The sequence below is a fragment of the Capsicum annuum genome, chromosome 6, assembly GCF_002878395.1.
Source record: "Capsicum annuum cultivar UCD-10X-F1 chromosome 6, UCD10Xv1.1, whole genome shotgun sequence".
Taxonomy (NCBI): Eukaryota; Viridiplantae; Streptophyta; class Magnoliopsida; order Solanales; family Solanaceae; genus Capsicum; species Capsicum annuum.
The window spans coordinates 133,278,108-133,299,179 of record NC_061116.1 but is presented as its reverse complement, the minus strand read 5'-3'; the positions used below and the strand labels follow the sequence as shown (position 1 = coordinate 133,299,179).

The window sequence follows — 21,072 nt, the reverse complement described above, 5'->3', positions numbered from 1 at the left end:
GCATGAATTGGTTGTTGCAGGAAGGTCACTTTGATGCATTTGTAGTTTGGGTTAGTGTCGTATTGACGATATCAACATTGTGGAATGACGAGTCGTGCTTACTTAATTTTGAGGGATTACCTTAGAAAGATTTTAGTTCGATAAGGGACAATTTTTTGGCATTCATGCCTTGTATATTGATTACTTCCTTAGTGGTTGACCTTTGTGGCAGGATGGGATTCGATGAAATTGAGACACTCCTCATTTATATTTAAAGAATTTCATCTATGAAAGATTCTTGCTTTATTTTGGAAAAGAGTTTTAAATGCAAGGCGAAACTTACTTGTAGCAAATGTTACTTCTATTTCTAAGTGACCTAATGGGATATATTTGCTCATGAGTTTTGATTTGGAGTGTTTTTTACTAGTCCATAGTTCTTGTGTTGAAGAAACACAGTATGAAAAATTAAGTTAAGGAAAGTTTAATAAACTTGTAATAAAGAGTTTGATATATTTAGAGTTTAGCATGGATTTGAGTTGGAAATTTAAAGTCCTGAGAGTGTGGTTCACCAGCATCTTATGTAAAGTTAGTGGTGATTATTTCGAGTTTAATTCATGATTGAGCGTCTGTCAGTGAGATATAGTAATTGGTGCACTTTATCTATGGGTTGATTATTTCTTGTTATGATGGGTTGTGTATGTGTGCAGGGTTAGAAAGACTCCTTGTTCTACCAGATTATTGAGGACTTTGGATTGTTTGATGTCTTTTGAATATTGAGGCCTGAATGTGTTATTGTGATGAGTGGCTTGAGTATTCTCTGTCTTTTAGAGACTTCATACCTATGGTATATATAAATTGAGATCAAAAAATAATATATATTAAGCCCGTGTAATCTGAAAAACAGTAATATTGGTCCACCAAATTTTGCATTTCACACTCTTTATTAATTTATACATTTGTAGAGTTTAATTTTGATCGTGAATTAAATTTTTGAAACAAAATTATATATTTGAATAGTAAATCACAATAATTATAATTTAAAATATTTTAAGAATATATGTAAAAATTACTGTAAAAAATAAATTTATTCAAATTTTAAAATTCAAAAGATATCACATTAATTGATATGGCTATTCTTATGATATTAATTTAGGATAAACGTTGAGCCCGTACTTTGCACGGGTTTCTCGTAACTAATATAATTATAAGAGAGTATATTTTCCAAGCGTGAAACACGAACCTTTTCACTTGTAATCTACATTAATTGTTTTGCATTTATATTGTAAATTTCCTTTCCCATGTATAAACAATATTTTAAACTACATATAAACATAATGTATATACCTTTATTTACTTATGAACGATAATCTTTTTATATTCAATTGTTCCTACTATATAGAAGAGAGGTAGGAAGCAGGTGGAGGTCATCCTGCCAGTTTTAACCACCTCTGTTTTGTAATTTCTTATTTTTTCTGTTTTAATTTGTTTGTCTTATTTTTTTCATTTGATATGTAGTTAAAAATTATACAAAATTACTTTAAATTATAATAATTGACAGCTTAAAAATTTTAAAAAACATATAAAAAATTGATTTACTCTCAAAATTCTATCAATGCTATAAAAATAGTGATGGCTGAAGTAACATATATCATTTTGAAATGATATAAAAAGTATCATATATCATAATAATAACAACTCAAAATATTTAAGGAGATGCAATAAAAATAATTTATTCTTCAAATACTATCACAGTTACATAAGACAGAGGGGGTAACATATATTATTTGAAAATTAATTAGTAGCAAGTACTACAAATCACAATAATCAACAACTGAAAATATGTAAAAACAATATATAAAAAATTCAATTGACTCTCCTAACATGTTGGGTTGATTGGACGCTCTCTTGTTCAATGCCTTAAAAATATCTAGCAGTAGAAATGAAACTCCACTACACCATCCTTTTCATTCATTATTGAAAACAAAAAAACAAGTACCTCTAAACTATACCTGAAGTTGTTATGACATACCTAAACTTTACATGGGTCTTATTATCTCTTAAATTCATTTTTTCTGTAATTTTTGTGCTTTTTTTAGTTGACATGGCTGGTAAGAAGCAGCATATTATTTTAAATTACAATAATTAATGACTTAAAAAATCGAAAAACATAACATAAAATGTATCAAAATCACAATAATTAACAACTTAAAATATTTAACGACATATAAAAAAATTATTTTATTCTCCGAATACTATCACAATTACATAAGATAGGGGGAGTAATATATTTATTTAAAAATTAATTAGTAGCAAGTACTATAAATCATAATAATTAACAATTGAAAATATGTAAAAACAATATATATTAAATATTCAATTGACTCTATTAATTCCATCAGTATTACATAAGTTGGAATAGAGAGAGTAACATGTATTATCTGAAAGTTATGCAGAAGTATTATAAATCACAATAATTAACAACTTAAAATATTTAAAAATCATATAAAAATCTTAAAATTATATAAAAAGTTTGGTTTACTCTCCAAATTTTATCAGTGCCACATAAATTAAAACGCCGAGAGTAACATATATTATCTAAAATCTATTAAAAAGGTATTATATACCATTATAATCAATAATTTAACATAATTAAAAATCATACAGAAAATTTGATTGACTCTCCAAAAGTTATCTGAATTACAAAAAAGATAGCATATGTTGGACCCGTACAAGCACAGGTTGGGCTATTATGTTCCTTTTATTTTATTTCCCACCCAGTGTTCAGTACTAATATTGAATCCTCGACTAATTCAGACTGCACTGCAATACCCATTTGGGGGTACTTTCTCCATACCCAGGGCTCGGGACTAATTTGGATCGAGCACTGTAGGGCCCATTTGGGGGTGGCACTCCCAACAGAATTTTTTTCATACCCAAGGCTCGAACTCGAGATCTCTAATTAAGGGTGGAGTAGTCCCACCATTGCACCACAACCCATGTTGGTGGATCATTATGTCTAATCAATATATATATATATATATATATGAGAGTTATAAAATTACTTACGTGACACTCTCTAAAGCCTAGAATCCTATTTATCTTTTTTCTCATTTTTTTGGACATTTTCTACTATCTTTTTCTTAAAAAAAAATTCTTTTTCTTATTTTATTCATTTATGTGAAAAATTAATTACACATTAATTCCTCCATAACCGTTTCTGAAGAGTTGCAAGGTCATGGAATCAAACAAATTCTAATTACTCCTTTATATACTGCAAATTCGTAAGAATCCCAAAAATTCTATCAAGAAAACAATGGTGAAAGCATCAACAAAACCTTCCAATGTTTGAAAAATGAATGATTCCTCTTCTTCACAGTCACTTGTAATTGATGTAGCACTAAGTAGTCCTCCTCCTATTGTGGCATCTGTCAATGAGAGAATCAGACCACCTCTTGATTGTGTTAATAGGCTCTGGCACCTTATCACAATGTAGGAAGGAATTCAACTGCCAACAATCATTGTAATTGGTGATCAATCATCCAAAAAATCTAGTGTTCTTGAATCCCTTGCCGACATCAGTCTCCCAAAGAGACAAGGAATTTGCACTAGAGTTTTTTTATATCATTATTTTTAGAATTAGTTAATTTTTTTCTACCAATTATTAATTTGATTAGAATTTTCATAAATGACTACTAACTATAGATTATGAAAGGAGGTTATCGATCTTAGTCTTTTATATATCCCTATAAGCATCTTCATTCATGAATGGTGACTGGTGAATATTCTATTTATTTTTATCGATTTCTTTTACTTTTATTTCTCTAATTATTTTTTAGAATTGAGTTCATTTTTCTTAGTAATTACTGACTAACTTGGTTACAAGTTTTACAAAAATTGATTTCGTTGAATTTTATATTGTTGAAGATTGTGCCCTTTGTTTTAATGTGTAAGTAAGCAATTCAATTTTTATAACATAAGGTTAAGTAAAATAAAACGGATGGAGTTAGAAGGGGATGACCAGATTAATGTGGAAAAAATAAAACGAATCTTGTAATTCTCCACAATTTTCACTTTGAAACAAGCTTTGAATTTTTTAAGTTCATGCTTTTGTCACAACGAAGGCAGATAGTTGATCAATTTCATGTCTTTCTTTCTTCTTTTCGTGTTATATATACTTTTTAGTAGGATTGAGATGAGTCCATTCATTAGTGATTCTCAAGCTAATATCGTCTAAAGACATTTTTGGGATATATTTTGTTTTATTTATTATTGAAGATTCAGATTAATTTTTTTTTAAGATTTCCCACCCAGTGCTTAGTACCCATTGTGACGCTCCCAATAAAATTTTCTCCATACCCAGGCTCGAACTCAAAACCTCTGATTAAGAGCGAAGTCATTCCACTACCACACCATAATCCATGTTGGTGATTCAGACTAATGTCAATATTTAGCCATCTGTTTGTGGATTCTACAAAAAGAGTTCAATTTTGGTTAGAATTCTTTAGGGCTATTTTACCCTAAATCTAGCTTGATGGCTACTCTACCTAAACCCTAAATTTCGTCTATTTAAAGAGTAACAAATTCTTTGAAACAGGTATCTTGAATATCCCATAAACTCATGGGTATTCGTAAAAAGATCAATCATCTTGATTATCCCATAAACTGATGAGTATTCGTAAAAAGATTGAATCTTCAATATCCTACAAAGTGGTGGAATATTGATAAAGAGATCATTCTATGTTCGAGAAATATGCCACTAATGGCCCTCAAATTATGGAGAAAATTGAGAGAAGAATCAAGGGAGGAACAGATTTGTAACCACATCGTTTATCAATACAAATTGTTGTTTCTTCATATTTTTATTTGTGGTTAAAGTTTATTTTTCATGAATTAAATTATGTTGAAAATAAATTAGCACGCCCAGTGGGACCAAATCTGCCCTTCATCTCTTCTCTCGTAAATCAAATATGCAAATCTGTAGCCACGAAATTATAAAGATTGAAGCAGTACTTCAAGACTCATCTTTGAGTTTCATCAAGTCTACACTCCGACAAGCCTTGAAGCAGGGGGCATTTGTAAACATTAAAATTTTGTGGACTCTACAAAAAGAGTTCAATTTTGGTTAGAATTCTTTAGGGCTACTTTACCCTAAATCTAGCTTGATGGCTACTCTACCTAAACTCTAAATTCCGCCTATTTAAAGGGTAACATATTCTCTGAAACAAGTATCTTGAATATCCCATAAAATCATGGGTATTCATAAAAAGATCAACCATCTTGAATATCCCATAAACTGATGGGTATTCGTAAAAGATTGGATCTCTAATATCCTACAAAGTAATGGACTATTGATAAAGAGATCATCCTTGTTTGAGAAATACGCCACTAACGGCTCTCGAATTATAGAGAAAATCGAGAGAAGAATCAAGGGAGGAACAAATTTGTAACCATATCGTTTATCAATACAAATTGTTGTTTCTTCATATTTTTATTTGTGGTTGAAGTTTATTTTTCATGAATTAAATTATGTTGAAAACAGTATTCTTCTGCAAATTAAGTACAATCAAGAAAATCTTCACGACATAAAGTAATTTTGGTAGTATTGATATTTGAAATGTCGTTAAGGGTGGAGTAGTCTCATCACTACTCCACAATCCATGTTGATTTTTTTTTTAATTCAACTATGCACATATGAATGACTTACTTTAAAAGATGTAAAGTATTACGATTGTGCAGATTGATAAAAATGAAAGACCATGTCATTATTTCGGATAAAGTTAGACATCTATATTATTTTTCCTGATCTAAATACAAATATTACTTACTATTCCATTAAATAAGAAGGAAAAATACTCTGTTTTCACCCTGAACTATAAACGAAATTGTTGATCCACACCGAAACTTTAGGAGGGTCTCCTATTACCCCTGGACCAATTAAAACTGTATTTTTGGCAACCTTAGTGTCTACGTGGCATATCAATGAATCAACATACTGAAGGTCCATGTACGCACGCGTATGTGCCACGTAGGCATTAGGTTGTCAAAAATACGATTTTAATTAGTTCAAAGGTAATAGAACCCTCCTAAATTTTTCGTCTATTTAAAAAAGAGATACTATATTTTATAAATTTGGATCCGCAAAACCATTTCAATTGTAATCTATATTTGAGGTGTTGAAAAGAAAGAAATAACGGCTAGTAGAGTTGGTAAGAGCAACAGTGAGAAAACATAAAATTAAAGCTTGGCCAACACAAAGTAACCGTTAAGACTTAAAGAGCGCTCCTAATATTTCATCAAAATCCATTACCTACTAATAGCTTGCTTTCATTCTCCCACCACAAAACCCTTTCTCTGCTTTTCAACAGAGGCGTTTGTTCTGTACTTGGGGGATAATATACAGTCTTCCTCTTCCTCCAGTTGAAGCTCAAGCAAAAAAAAAAAGAAAAAAGAAGAGAGCAATCATGGAATCGATAACACAAAGAAGAAAGAGTGGAATTAACCTTCCATCTACCATGTCGGAAACCTCTCTTCGACTTGACACGTTTTCTTCTCCTCCCAGCACAAAGCGAACAACAACCAATTTGGCATCATCCCCAATGTCGAACAGGTCTCCTCGAACTATATCGAATCTGTCATCATCACCGTCATCTAAATCTACAAGTTGTAGTGACAGATTCATTCCGTGTAGATCTTCTTCGAGGTTACACACATTTGGGCTGGTGGAGAAGGCGTCTCCGGTGAAGGAGGGAACCAACGATGCATACTCAAGGTTGTTGAAATCTGAGCTTTTTGGGTCTGATTTTGATTGTTTCTCTTCTCCTGCAGGAACAAAAGGAGCCAGCTCTCCCATGAGTCCTAGTAAGAATATGCTGAGGTTCAAGACGGAAAATTCAGGGCCTAATTCTCCTTTTCCCCCTTCTGTTTTGGGGCACACAGACAATTTTCTCTCTATCGAGGTTTCTACCCCTCCTAAACCCCCTAGGAAAGTGCCCAAGACACCTCACAAGGTACGTTTAATTTGATATGTGAGCTGATGCGTTGGGCTAAATCTTTGTATCAACTCACAAGGTTTAATTGTTCTTGCAGGTTCTGGATGCACCAGCACTTCAAGATGACTTCTACTTGAACCTAGTTGATTGGTCCTCTCAGAATGTCCTTGCTGTTGGCCTAGGAACTTGTGTTTATTTATGGACAGCCTCAAATAGTAGAGTGAGTATATATAAAATGCTTTTTTCACCTACTTGTATCATCCAGACATATATAGTCAACTGAAATACTGCATGTCAATAGGTAACAAAATTGTGTGACTTAGGGCCCACTGATAGTGTCTGCTCAGTCCAATGGACCCGCGAGGGGTCGTATATATCAATCGGTACAAGTCTTGGGCAAGTTCAGGTACAGATTGGATTGTACACAAATTGATGATGTCCAGTCCAGCTTTCTCCAGAGATGCTGAATTTTCGTTCTTTCAGGTTTGGGATGGAACTCAATGCAAGAAAGTTAGAATATTTGGTGGACATCAGACAAGAACTGGAGTCCTTGCATGGAGTTCACGCATCCTATCATCTGGTAGCAGAGATAGAAACATCCTTCAGCATGATGTTCGTGTTCCAAGTGATTTTGTTAGCAAATTTGTCAGTCACAAATCTGAGGTAATTTTTTCACAACATAGCAGAACACAACTTGAAAAGCATCTTTAAGAGACAATAAATATGTCAGGTATGTGGGTTGAAATGGTCTCATGATGATAGAGAGCTTGCATCTGGGGGAAATGACAATCAGGTATATCTAGCTCACACACATGTGATCTCTTACCCCTCTCGTCTTCAATGAAAAATTTGCTAAAGTATGTTGATCTGATCACAGCTCTTAGTGTGGAATCAGCGATCTCAGCAACCAGTTTTGAAGCTAACGGAGCATACAGCCGCTGTCAAGGCCATTACCTGGTCCCCTCACCAATGTGGCCTTTTGGCCTCAGGAGGAGGAACAGCTGATCGGTGCATTCGCTTTTGGAACACAACCAATGGCAATCAGTTGAACCATGTCGATACAGGAAGCCAGGTTTGCACATGGGGAATTAAATTACAATGTCTCTTTTTTTTTCTAGTTTGTGGAAATTTGACAACATTTATGCTTGCAGGTATGCAATCTAGCCTGGAGTAGAAATGTGAATGAGATAGTTAGCACACATGGGTATTCCCAAAACCAAATCATGGTGTGGAAGTATCCATCAATGTCAAAGGTAAACTTAAGTTATTCTTTATTTGTTAGATTGTAAAGTTGGGTATTTTGATTAAATCGCCAAGTTGATAGGTTGCCACTCTAACTGGCCATAGTCTGCGCGTCCTATATCTTGCCATGTCACCTGATGGCCAGGTATTGCAAAATGAATTACAAGTTCTGTTCTATTCTGAAACATTATCATAGAAAGGAGATCACGTTATCAGAGACAGGATCATACTTAAATTTCAATTTAACATGCTCTGGCAGACAATAGTAACTGGAGCAGGAGATGAAACGCTGCGCTTTTGGAATATATTTCCCTCAGTAAAAACTCCTGTATGTCAGAGTGGTCCTCAAGTGACTTGTGAATATTTTTTATTTCACTGTGACGGTGCTAGAAACATTCATTTAGGACCAGCTAAATGCCTTTTGTTTGTTGTTTTCCAGGCAGCAGTGAAGGACACAGGACTATGGTCTTTAGGAAGGACGCACATTCGGTGATGGAGCTGATATAGTAATGTTGCTGTAAATGGAACTGGAGAACTCTGTGTAGATTGAAGGAAGACACAAACAACAAAAAGAAAAGATATTCATACTATTCTTTTTGCAAATATGCTCGTCAAACAAACTCCCAGAAGAATAAGATATGCTTTTATTAAAACGTTTTGTCTCTTGGATCAACTGTGCTGCTTCTGTCTAAATTTGGGGCTTACACTAGGAGCCACAATCACTCCAGAAGCCCAGCTGCCCCTTATAAGATTATAATTTCACTAAGCTATTATTTACATTGTTAGTCTAGCATTCAGTTAAAATATGATGAAAATTATCCTATTTGTTTATTGTAACTTATAAGATTATAATTTCACTAAGCTATTATTCACATTGTTAGTCTAGCATTCAGTTAAAATATGATGAAAATTATCCTATATGTTTATTGTAACTTGTAACTTTACTTTTTTATAATTACTAAATTGTGTTTTTAATTGCAGTTTTTATAATTTTTTTTATTAAAAAAAATGTTTAGAGGAGTAAAATCTGTTTGATAAAAATTATCTTCATTATACACAGTTTTTATAATTCTTGTCTTTTTCGTAAAAGTCGTATTAATTTACTTTCCTAAATAAACATGTCTTCTCTATTTTCGTTATTGATTGAAAATTTACATCTTGTGTTCTTTAGTTTTGATTTATGAAAATAATATAAAATTTTATAAAGTTAAGTGTATGAAAATGTGATACGAAATCTGCTAATAGGAATGATATAACAAATTATATTGAAATGAGTTTATATAATCTCATTTATTGAAGAGAAAAGACATAAAACACTCATAAACTTATTAGCTAAATTTACTTTAGACTGTAATTTGACGGGCATTTATTTTATCCTCCTTAACAACTTTAAAGTAAAAATATCATTCTCACAATAAAGAATACATTATACTCTCGCCGTATTATTGTCATGTCAACGCCATATCATTGTCACGTCAGAGTCATGTAAACAATAATTTTAAAAAAATAATCACACACAATTACATAGCCATCGAGACAAAGAGTTAAACTGAATGGAACTACCAAAGCCACTCAAAACATAAAATTTCTTTTTCAACATTTTAGTCTAAAATAATCCTAAAATATGTTGCTTTTTTTTCTTTTAGACATAAATCTTAACTCTAATTTTAATGTTAATGTTGATGCAATCTTAATGTTGATAATTTTACTAATTTTCAATTATTTTGATCTCTTTAATTTATCAAAAAAAAAATTAAAAAAATTAAAAGGACAATGAAAACAAAGGTGCATAGGGAGTGAGATTGAATGGGGGCTAGAAAAGGAAGGGGAGGGGGTTGGAGTAGAAAAAGAGTGGGGAAGGATTCGCAGAGATAAAACAATGGGGTGGGGGGGTTTGAAGAAGGAAGGGAATGGGGTGGGGGATGTATTTTTTTACCTTTTTCAATTATATATATTCTATTAATGAGACCAGTTTTTTTTTTAAAAAAAATTAATTATCATGTGTTTTATATGCTTATTTTTTTTTTTTCTGAAAAGGGTCTAATATACCTTTCAACTATTGAAAATGATACAAAAATACCCTTAATGTATTAGAAATAGCTCAAAAATGTCCTTCTTCCTCTATTGGTTCAAAAATACCCCTTCATCCACGTATTTAGATAAAAAAATGCCCTTAACATTAAATTTAAGTCCAAAAATGTCTTCTCCTTTTAACAAATTCTGATGTGAGATATAATTTTATTTAAATTAAATACATGACATTATTTTTATTGGTCCACATGTGATTAGACTCAAATTCATTCGCCATTTAATGGTCCTCTTTTCACTAATTTTTTTAGTTATATATAAAAGTGTAAAAAGAATTAATTAATGTTTAAGTGCAAAATTAGAAAAGAATTTCTTAAATAAAATAATTAGGAAAGGACAAATACTCTCATTGTTAATGATTATCTCTGTGTGCTCAAATATTAGAAAATATATTTTAGGTAAAATTTTGAAGACTTTTAATTTTTTTTAGGTTTTGAACTTTTTATATAAAAAAGAAAACTTGAAAGTAATTTAAGTCTTTATTTAATTTAGGTAAGAATGCATAATATTTTACACTTCTATCCTTCTCCAACATGAAACCATAAAAATAGTAATAATATTTTTTAAAATGTAATTTAAAAAAACACCCCTACGTGAAATCAAAAAAAAAAAATATTTTTTTTTTAAAAAAAACATTCCCCCTTAGAAGACTTTACAATAGATAAAATCATTTAATATTTTTCCTTAATATATATATATATATATATATATATATATATATATATATATATATATTAAAATGTAATTAAAAAAAACACTCCTATGTGAAACCAAAAAAAAAATAATAACTTTTTTTTAAAAAACATTCTCCCTTAGAAGACTTTACAATAGATAAAATCATTTAATCTTTTTCCTTTATTTTTTATTTTATTAAATAAATATATAGAATGAAATTAAGAGTCCTAAAATATATAAATATGAAACCCGAAACATATAGAAAAATTAAGAGTCCTAAAATATATGGAAGGAAATTAAGAGTCCTAAAATAAAAAAAATATATTTCTTGAAAAAATAAAAATTACCATAAATATAGCTATTATGATAAATTACTTGATAACTTGGTACCAACCTAAAACTAAAAAAAAAAAAATTAGAAAAAAAAAACCACCGCTGACGTAAAAACCACAAAAACTATATAATAATAAAAAATTATAATTAAAAAATCCAGAAATAATATAATAATAAAAAGTTGTAATTAAAAAAACTCCAAAATAATAATATAATAATAAAAAGTTGTAATTAAAAAAACTCCAAAATAATAATATAATAAAATAAATTGTAACAAAAAAAAGTCCACCACTACGTGAAACCAAAAAAATAATATACTAAATAATGCATATCTATTCCACCAAAAAATATATAATATCATAATTAAAAAATTGTAATTACAAAAAAAATTACCCTAACGTGAAACCAAAAAAATAATATAATATAAAGGAGGAGACATTTTTGGACTTAATTTGGTCTTAAACTTAATGTTAAGGGCATTTTTTATCCAAATAGGTGGATGGAAGGGTATTTTTGAACCAATAGATGAAGAAGGGCATTTTTGAGCCATTTCTAATACATTAAGGGTATTTTGAGCCAAATAGATGGATGGAAGGGTGTTTTTGAGCCTAAAAGTGGAAGAAGGGTATTTGTGTACTGTTTTCAATAGTTGAAGGGTATATTAGACCCTTTTCCATTTTATTTTTTATGCCACGACAATTTTAGGGTTGTATATATTCATTCCAAAGTTGTTAAGAGGGTAAATAAATGTCCGTATAGTTAAAGGCCTACAATAAGTTTGTTAGATAAATTTACGGGTGATTTTATGTCTTTTCCCTTTACTAAATGGTATTTCTTATCGAGGTCTCAATGTATGTAACTCGTATTAAAACTACAATAAAAAAATATTGTGATTTTTATGTATATTTATTTGAAAACTGAGTTTATACATTACATACACAAACTTTTTATGTGTATTACATTTCATTTAGTTTTTCCAACTAAGTTTAAACCATGTTATGTACCAATATCATATACAAAATGTTACATTTGTATAAAAATCTATGAAATAAATATATAAACTGATATTTATGAATTGTGATACTCGATTTAGATGATACCAGTTTATATACACATTCCTTATCTCTTTGAATCAGGATATTATATCTGTGAACTGGGGTTTTTAAAAAGAATAATGAGAAAATAAAGTTCTTATAATTTGTACGAAAAAGGTATAAATATACTCTCGAACTTTAATAAATGGTGCAAATATACCCTCCGTCATACTTTGGGCATAAATATACCTTTGTCGTTAACAAAAAGGTGCAAATATATCCTCTAACTTTAATAAATGGTACAAATATACCTCCGTCATACTGTGGGTACAAATATACCTTTCTCATTAACGATGGGATACATATCAACATCGTTTTGGTTGACCCTTATTAATTTATTTTATCTATGAATAATTTAATCTATCCTAAATTATAACTCACACCTGATCCAAATAACTCGACCTGACCCGTGTAATAGAGAAGCTTCAGCAGACATCACGCATCTCTATTCACGTGTGTTTCTGTCTTTCACTATCTCACCAACCCCAAAAACCCTAATAAATACATTGGTTTGATTCATGTTTCGATCCATCTATCCTTTAGAATAAAATAGTGATGGCACCCAAAGGGTGGCCACCTGTCTCGGGTTGGCCTTGGTTGGGGGTGTGGGTCGGGTTCGTGCCCCGTATAGTTCAGGTCCTATAAAGGGTGGGTTACGCCTCTCGTTATCAGCTATAACTTTTAGTGCAGTTGGTTAGCGGTTCACTCTTAAGGTTTGGTATCAGAGCGGAGGTCACGGGTTTGAATCCCATTTACACCATGCGTAGGTTCAAGGACGAACCTTTCTCAAAGAAAGGGGGAATGATGGAACCCAAAGGGTGGCCACATGTCTCGGGTTGGCCTTGGTTGGGGGTGTGGGTCGGGTTCGTTCCCAGTATGGTTCAGGGCCTATAAAGGGTGGGTTACGCCTCTCGCTATCAGCTATAGCTTTTAGTGCAGTTGGTTAACGGTTCACTCTTAAGGTTAAGAAGCTATAGCTGATAGCGAGAGGCACAACCCACCATTTATAGGCCCTGAACCATATAGGGCACGAACCCAACCCATTCCCCCAACCAAGCCAACCCGAGACAGGTGGACACCCTTTGGGTACAATCATTCCCTTTTTTTTGGGAAAGGTTTATCCTCGAACCTGCATATGGTGTAAGCGGGATTAGAACCCGTGACCTCCGCTCTAATACCAAACCTTAAGAGCGAACTGCTAACCAACTACACTAAAAGCTATAGCTGATAGCGAGAGGCACAACCCACCCTTTATAGGCCCTGAACCATACGGGGCATGAACCCAACCCACACCCCCACCAACCAAGGCCAACTCGAAATAGGTGGCCACTCTTTGGGTGCCATCATTTGGTATTAAAGCGGAGGTCACGGGTTTGAATTTCGCTTACACCATGCACAGGTTCGAGGACGAACCTTTCTTAAAGAAAGAGGGAATGATGGCACCCAAAGGGTGGCCACCTGTCTCGAGTTGGCCTTGGTTGGGGGTGTGGATCGGGTTCGTGCCCCGTATGGTTCAGGGCCTAAAAGGGTGGGTTGCATCTCTCGCCATCAGCTATAGCTTTTAGTGCAGTTGGTTAAGAGTGAACCACTAACCAACTGCACTAAAAGCTATAGCTGATAGCGAGAGGCCCAACCCACCCTTTATAGGTCCTGAACCATACGGGGCATAAAACCGACCCACACCCCCAACCAAGGCCAACCCGAGATAGGTGGCCACCCTTTGGGTGCCATCATTCCCTCTTTCTTTGGGAAAGGTTTGTCCTTGAACCTACGCATGGTGTTAGTAGGATTCAAACCCATGACCTCCACTCTGATACCAAATGATATGGGAAAGACAAGAGAAGGCTCAAAATCTACTCAAAACAGTCCACAAATCAACTAGAACCCGAGGACCTCATTGAGAGCAACTTTTGGCCAACAATAATAACACAAGGATTACAAGATACAAGGTGTATTTTAACACCAAAACAACAACAATGACACAAGATGAAACAAGTCACGGATTCAACACAAACACAAGGGAAATTGTATAAAAAATAAAGATAGATAGTGAGACCAATATTATTACAAGATTAAGAACCAAGTGTATTTCAACACTAACCCCTAATGAATGTAACAATCAAAGCCACACTCTTACGGTGACTACCAAGGGAATGAACTCACCTCAAGATCTACCGTTTCCAAGCAAAGATCAATATTGGCTTTTCCAAGCCCTATGCTAAGGATGAATTTTTCAAGCCCTACAACTATGGGTGTTACACTATCAAAAGAGAGAAAATATGTCTTTCAATTCTTCATCATTCAAAATCTAGTGAAAATAAGACTAAGGCGGCCTATTTATAATATATTACAAATGAAGATAAAAAGACCACTTTACCTTTAATGAGAGGGGCGACCATGGTGTGTAAATACACCACGTGTAATGTCCAAAATGCCCTTAATTAAGGTCCAAAACCATGAGTCCTAAACTTTAAATTCTCCAAGCAATCTTCCACATGCGAGATTGCTTTAAGTTATGCTCAAAACGGGTCCTCCATGCATGTTCTTGTATTCTCGAGGTGACCAAGTCTTGAGCCTCTATGTGTTGGCCTCCAAAGATGTCATCAAAAGATAAGATGGCCATTTGTCCTGTATCAAGTAGATATTTGTTTCATATTGGGATGTTGTTTAATGTTCTGATGTTATATTAATATTTTGATGTTGTTTAATGGTCCTCATGAACGGCTTTGTTTGTTTTTTCTGATTTATGAGCATCAAGGAATCAAAAATTATTTTTGATTCATGGTTGTTTCTACCTTATTTAAATTCATTGTTACACCATTGTTCACCAACTTCAAAGAGTGAACAAGAAGACAACGTTTTAGGAACAAAAATATGAGAAAAACTTTCAACGTTTGGACATTTCCCGACCAAACCAAGGTCCTCATTGTATCACAGGTCGGGTCGGGTTATTTGAATCAGGTATGAGTTGTAATTTAGGGTGGATTAAATTATTCACAGATAAAATAAATTAAAATGGGTCAACCAATACAATGTTGACATGTATCCCGCCGTTAATGACAATGGTATATTTGTGCCTTTTCATTACTGACAAGGGTATATTTGTACCCAAAATATGATGAAGGGTATATTTGTCCCATTTATTAAAGTTTGATGATATATTTGTATCTTTTCATTAACGGCAATAGTATATTTGTACCAAAGTATGATGGAGGGTATATGATGAAGAAATTGATTAAGAACTAAAAGAAAGTTATGAAGAGAAATTCAGAGAGAGAAGATTACACATATTTTTTTTTATGTAATATTTCAATTAATTTTTAGAAAATATATATATAAAAAAGTATAGAATAAAATGGAGAAAAAAGGGAGGGAGAATCGTGTATAGAAGGAGGAGAGAGAATCCTGGAATTGTGTAACAAATTAGTGAGAAAATAAAGGAAAGAAGAATTTGGAGGGGAGAGAAAACTTTATTTTTCAGAATGCTTTTTTTATTCTAGAAAAAAAGACTTTTTTATTTATTTTTTTATTTTAAAAGTTGCTATTAATTGTAATTTGAAAAGTATTGCTATGATTTGCAATATACAATCTAAGGATGTATAATTTAATTTTTTTCTCCTATATCTCAATAACTTTTTGCCATATTGTTATTATTACATTGAATTAATGCAAAAATATTTTATATTAAGCAGTGTATTAATCATGCAAATGACAATATATCATAAGTACTTGATATATTACTGAAAGTACAAAATACGTGATTCTTAAATTTTGAACTAAATATACTTTTTTAAATGTTTAAAAAGAAGAATGCAAGATTCAATTTTTCTAAAAAGACCCATTTACTTTTAAATTGACAAAGTAAACCGGCCAAGAAGGAAGCATCTTTGTCCGACAAAGTGAGCCTACTGTGACCTGTACTAACGATGTAGCAGTAGATACCAGCTCTTGCTCTAGAGGTCAATGGTGAAACACTGTTGTTCTCAAGCCAAACGGTTGATGTGCTACAAGAGGTCTGTGCACAAGTAAATGAAAACATGTTTGATCAGAAAATTATGGAGAGTTTAGGTTGATAGCAAAGCAAAACATGAAGAGTGGTCGGGAGGGACGGGCAATCTTGATAACTAACATTTAAGGACTTGGGCTCCATATAGCTTTTAACTAGAAACAATTTTTTTTTGTTTGGAAGCAACTTTACGTGCACCATGTTTGATGAATCTTTGTACTAAAACATGGACAATACATAGAGAAATTATCATATGTGCTCAAAGAAGAAGGAAAAAAGAAACTTCAGTCTAATGATATTCTAGTTATCTTTGTACCTTGATGAATCTATCTTTGTAATTGATTTTAGTTGATTCTCCACACATTGCTAGATACTTAGCTTCACTGATAACTATTAGCCTCCTAATATTATATTTTATGTTTTAATAATGACATACTAATAATTGGAAAAAATCTACAGGATATTCAAGCATCTCCACTAATGGACACAAGGCAAGGAAATATGCTGATGATTGAAAAGATCTTTGAGGAATCAAGTAGAAGATTCGGAAGCAAGGAAATGAGAATCAATCAAATCACCAACTTCCCAGACTTATGGCAAATGGATCAAAAGGCAGAAGGAAAGAAATCACACCAAGATTAAAGTAGCATTCATCACGGACCATTAACTTCCACGATTTATGGCAAATAAATAAATCAAGATTACTACAATGGAAAAAAGATCATGCCCTCTACATGGACATATCTAATATGGACATATACGACGGTGAAGGAAGAACCACGTATGAACATATCTAGTATGGACATACTCTATGGTGCAATTCCTCAATCAAGGAATCATTTTCAAATCCTTGATTGAGGAGAAATCTCTTGGATTTTCTTATGAAAAGTAGTAGTTGAAGCCTATAAAATAAAATGATTAAAGATAGACAAAGGTTACACAACTTTAAGGAGAAACCTTAAAGTGTCTCAATCTTAGTCTCACAAAGCTTTGTAATATGTAGCTTACAATTGTCATATAAAGAATAGAATCAAGTCAACTTTGTAATACAAACTAAAGTTGTGTCATAAGATCTGAAGAACAAAATAAGTCTTCGAAACTTGTTTCTCATTATTGTACTCGAGCCATCACTGAAAGATCTAAGAAAATGTTAAAACCCAAGAGGACTAGAAGTAGGCACCACATTGGTGTTCCAAACCAGAATAAATATTCGTGTTCTTTACTTTAAATTTAGTTATTTATTTATGTGTTTGTTTTGAGTCTAATCTGTTTTGTGAAGTATATTGATCTACAGGCAAGTCGACTGTGAGGAGTTAATAGTCGACTCACAAAAATTTTCAATTCACCCACTATTGAATTTCAATTGGTATCAGAGCAGGTCTGACCAACAGTGTTGCTAACCGCACGTGAACAAAGATCAAATGGCAAACTATTAAATTTCTGGTGCTCTTCTACAAGATGGTCACTCCTCCATAAGACCACCATACTTTAATGGACAACACTACTCTTACTGGAAGAACAGATTCAGAATCTTTGTCCAATCAAATGACTTCCAAGTCTGGGTTGTTATTAACAAGGGACCAAAGCCTATCCCAGGACTTAAAGACAAGCAAAAGGACAAAGACAAAGAATCAAGCAGTACTGATGTAGAAGACCTTGAAAACTTTAAGGTCACCAAACAACTCAAGAGGTAATTCAAACTAATGCACGAGCTATAAGTTTAGTTCTTTGTGCAGTTAATGGAGAAAAATATGATAAGATATCAACCTGGGAAACTGTAAAAAAGATGTGGGACAAATTAGAGGTGATATATGAAGAAACCACAAAAGGGGTTCTTTTGCTGCTCTGTGGTTCTTTTTTTTATTATGACAAAAGGGGGATAAAGATAGGAACATCAAATGTGCCTACAAGTCAGAGGGAGCAAGTCGACTATCAATAAGCATGAGTTGACTGATGCTTACGAAGTCTAAAATAGCAGAAGTATTTACAAGTCATGCAAAGAACGCCGACTATTGCGACAGGGAAGTCAACTGATGTTTATACTTATTTGTCATTATAAAAAGGGGGAGATTTTTAGCCTCCTAATAATATGTTTTATATTTTATTAATGATAAACTAATGATTGGAAATCTGTAAGATATTCAAGCATCTCCACTGATGGACACAAGGAAAGGAGATATGCTGAAGTTTGAAAAGATTTTTGAGGAATCAATCAAAAGATCCAGAAAAGAAAGCAAGGAAAAGAGAATCAATCAAAGCACCAACTTCCTAGACTTATAGAAAACGAATCAAAGGCAGAAGGAAATAACATCACAACAAGATTGAAGTAGCATTCACCACAAATCATTAACTTCCCAGAATTATGGAAAATAAATTAAGCAATATTATTGCAAAGGAAAAAAGATCGCTCCGTCTACATGGACATGTACGATGGTGAAGGATGCACCACGTATGGACATACTCTACGGTGCAATCCCTCAATCAAGGAATCATCCCCAAATCCTTAATTGAGAAGTAATCTCTTGGGTTTCCTTATGAAGAATAACAATTGAAGCCTATAAAAGAATAAGACTAAAGATAGATAAAGGTTACGTAACTTCAAGGAGAAACCTCAAAGTGTCTCAATCTTAGTGTCACAAAGATTTGTAATCTATAGCTTACAATTGTTATATAAATATTAGGATAGAGTCAACTTTGTAATACAAACTAAAGCTGTGTCACAAGATCTGAAGAGCAAAATAAGTCTTTGAAACTTATTTCTCATCATTGTACTCGAGACATCACCAAAAGATCTAAGGAAACATTGAAACCCAAGAGGACTGGAAGTAGGCACCACATTGGTGTCTCAAATTAGGATAAATCTTCATGTTCTTTACTTTAAATTCAGTTATTTATTTACATTTTTGTTTTAAGTTTAATCTATTTTTTGAAGTATACTAATCTGCAGGCAAGTCGACTATAAGAAGTCAATAGTCGACTTACAGAAATTTTCAATTCACCCCCTCTTGAATTTCAGTAACTAAGGTAAAACTGGTTGACTCCAGTAGTACCTTGTCCTCTATATTGAGCTGCCACTTATTTCACAAGCTTTAGTAATTCAATATTATGCTAGAGATACTATTAAATGATAATTATTCTCAGATAGTAAGTATATAAGCAATTTCAAACAAAACCAATCAATTACAACTCACTTTTTAAATCAATACACGAGTGACTAGTTTTACCAATCGATAGCCACAATTACCTTATTCACGAATATAAAGGAATCTAGTTCTACCATAATCTCATGATTTCCTCGTCAACTATGCATTACATCACAATACAAATAGTTTATCCAATCAACAACAAAACCACCAAGTCAAATAAAGCATGACTTTCAAATGAGTATAGCACATCAAAACAAACAACAACACCCACATCAGATATTTAACTTATCAACATGTCATTCAACTTTCTACAAAGGGCTACTATATTAACCCTCTCAATTAGTTTTCTTTTATCATTAACCTATTCACATAATTCAAGGTATAATTGCCAATCAAGTCACACAACTACAAATATTCATCAAAAAATTTATCATATAACACATATCAATTAAAAAATTCAAAGCTATTTATGTGATTTTCATGCTATTATCTACCCACACACCATATTACTATTGGCTCGACAAGCACCATTGAACATAACAAAGTCACAATTAATCAATCAACACTAAGTAATCACAAAAATTAGTTACTTACGTATCATTGTGACTCTTTTCTAAATACCAATTGTAATCAACTAGATTTTAATAGTAAAATCACCAAGATCCCAATTAGAATCGATTAGATACCAATAGGATTCGTTCAGGTATCAATTAAAACCAATTAGATAACAATTAAACTCAACTCAATGGATAAAAGAGTAAAACAACATGACATAAAAGAAGGAAGGAAAACAATTCCTAGAATGCCTCATAGTGTTCTATAAATTTGACGTAGACGTCTGTCTACACACCAATCTGCAGAACTCCACTCAATATTTGATCGTTTTATTGTGAGACCGTAAGCTACGATCTATTACAAACTTTCACAACTCAACAAATTGGATCATGTAGTTCCTACTCTTATGCACCTAGATAAGAGAACTTTTATTACCTATTTAGAAAAACATGCTGAAGTTATTAACAATTTTATTAGGATCTCAAAATATAATAAATATTACAACCTATTTTTACAATATATAGGACAAAAATATTATTTCTGAAGAACAAGTCTAGACAAGTACAAGAGCTTCTAAAATATTAAAAAATAAAAAATAAAAGACACAACTCTCATTGTAGGAATGAAATGAGTAGAAGCTGTTAGAGATCATTATCCATGTAAATGAAGAAACATGACTACTTCTCCAATCAGACTATACCCAAAAGGGGGTATACCAAGTGTAGTATCAGTACAACCACACGTATAAGTAGGAATCATTGAATGACTAGCTTAAAGAACATAGCATATAATATAAAAATTATAGATAAATCTTTAGTATACAATGTGATAACTTTCCTCAATCTATATTTCATATCATCGCTTAATGTAAATAACTTTAATCTTTCACTCAGATATACAAGTTTTTATATCTCGAACCTAGGTCAATTATGAGAGAACACAACTCCACCATTGATTTAGGACTA

The 21,072-nt window shown here is 32.5% G+C and overlaps 1 protein-coding gene across 4 annotated transcripts; it reads left to right on the top strand.

Moving 5' to 3' along the window:
* The first annotated feature begins 6,192 nt into the window (after positions 1 to 6,192).
* Positions 6,193 to 9,082, top strand: LOC107873329 (protein FIZZY-RELATED 3). Of its 4 annotated transcripts, XM_016720137.2 has the most exons (11): positions 6,193 to 6,586; positions 6,668 to 6,986; positions 7,066 to 7,188; positions 7,270 to 7,374; positions 7,452 to 7,631; positions 7,699 to 7,761; positions 7,846 to 8,040; positions 8,120 to 8,221; positions 8,293 to 8,355; positions 8,470 to 8,538; positions 8,650 to 9,082. In XM_016720137.2, exons 1-11 carry the CDS (start codon positions 6,441 to 6,443, stop codon positions 8,701 to 8,703), a joined length of 1,419 nt encoding a protein of 472 aa, XP_016575623.1. In that variant the 5' UTR covers positions 6,193 to 6,440; the 3' UTR covers positions 8,704 to 9,082. The 4 variants fall into 4 exon arrangements, with proteins under 4 accessions (XP_016575623.1, XP_016575622.1, XP_016575624.1 ...); XM_016720134.2 differs by having other exon boundaries at positions 6,197 to 6,986; XM_016720136.2 differs by lacking the exon at positions 8,293 to 8,355 and having other exon boundaries at positions 6,193 to 6,986.
* Positions 9,083 to 21,072: the final 11,990 nt, after the last annotated feature.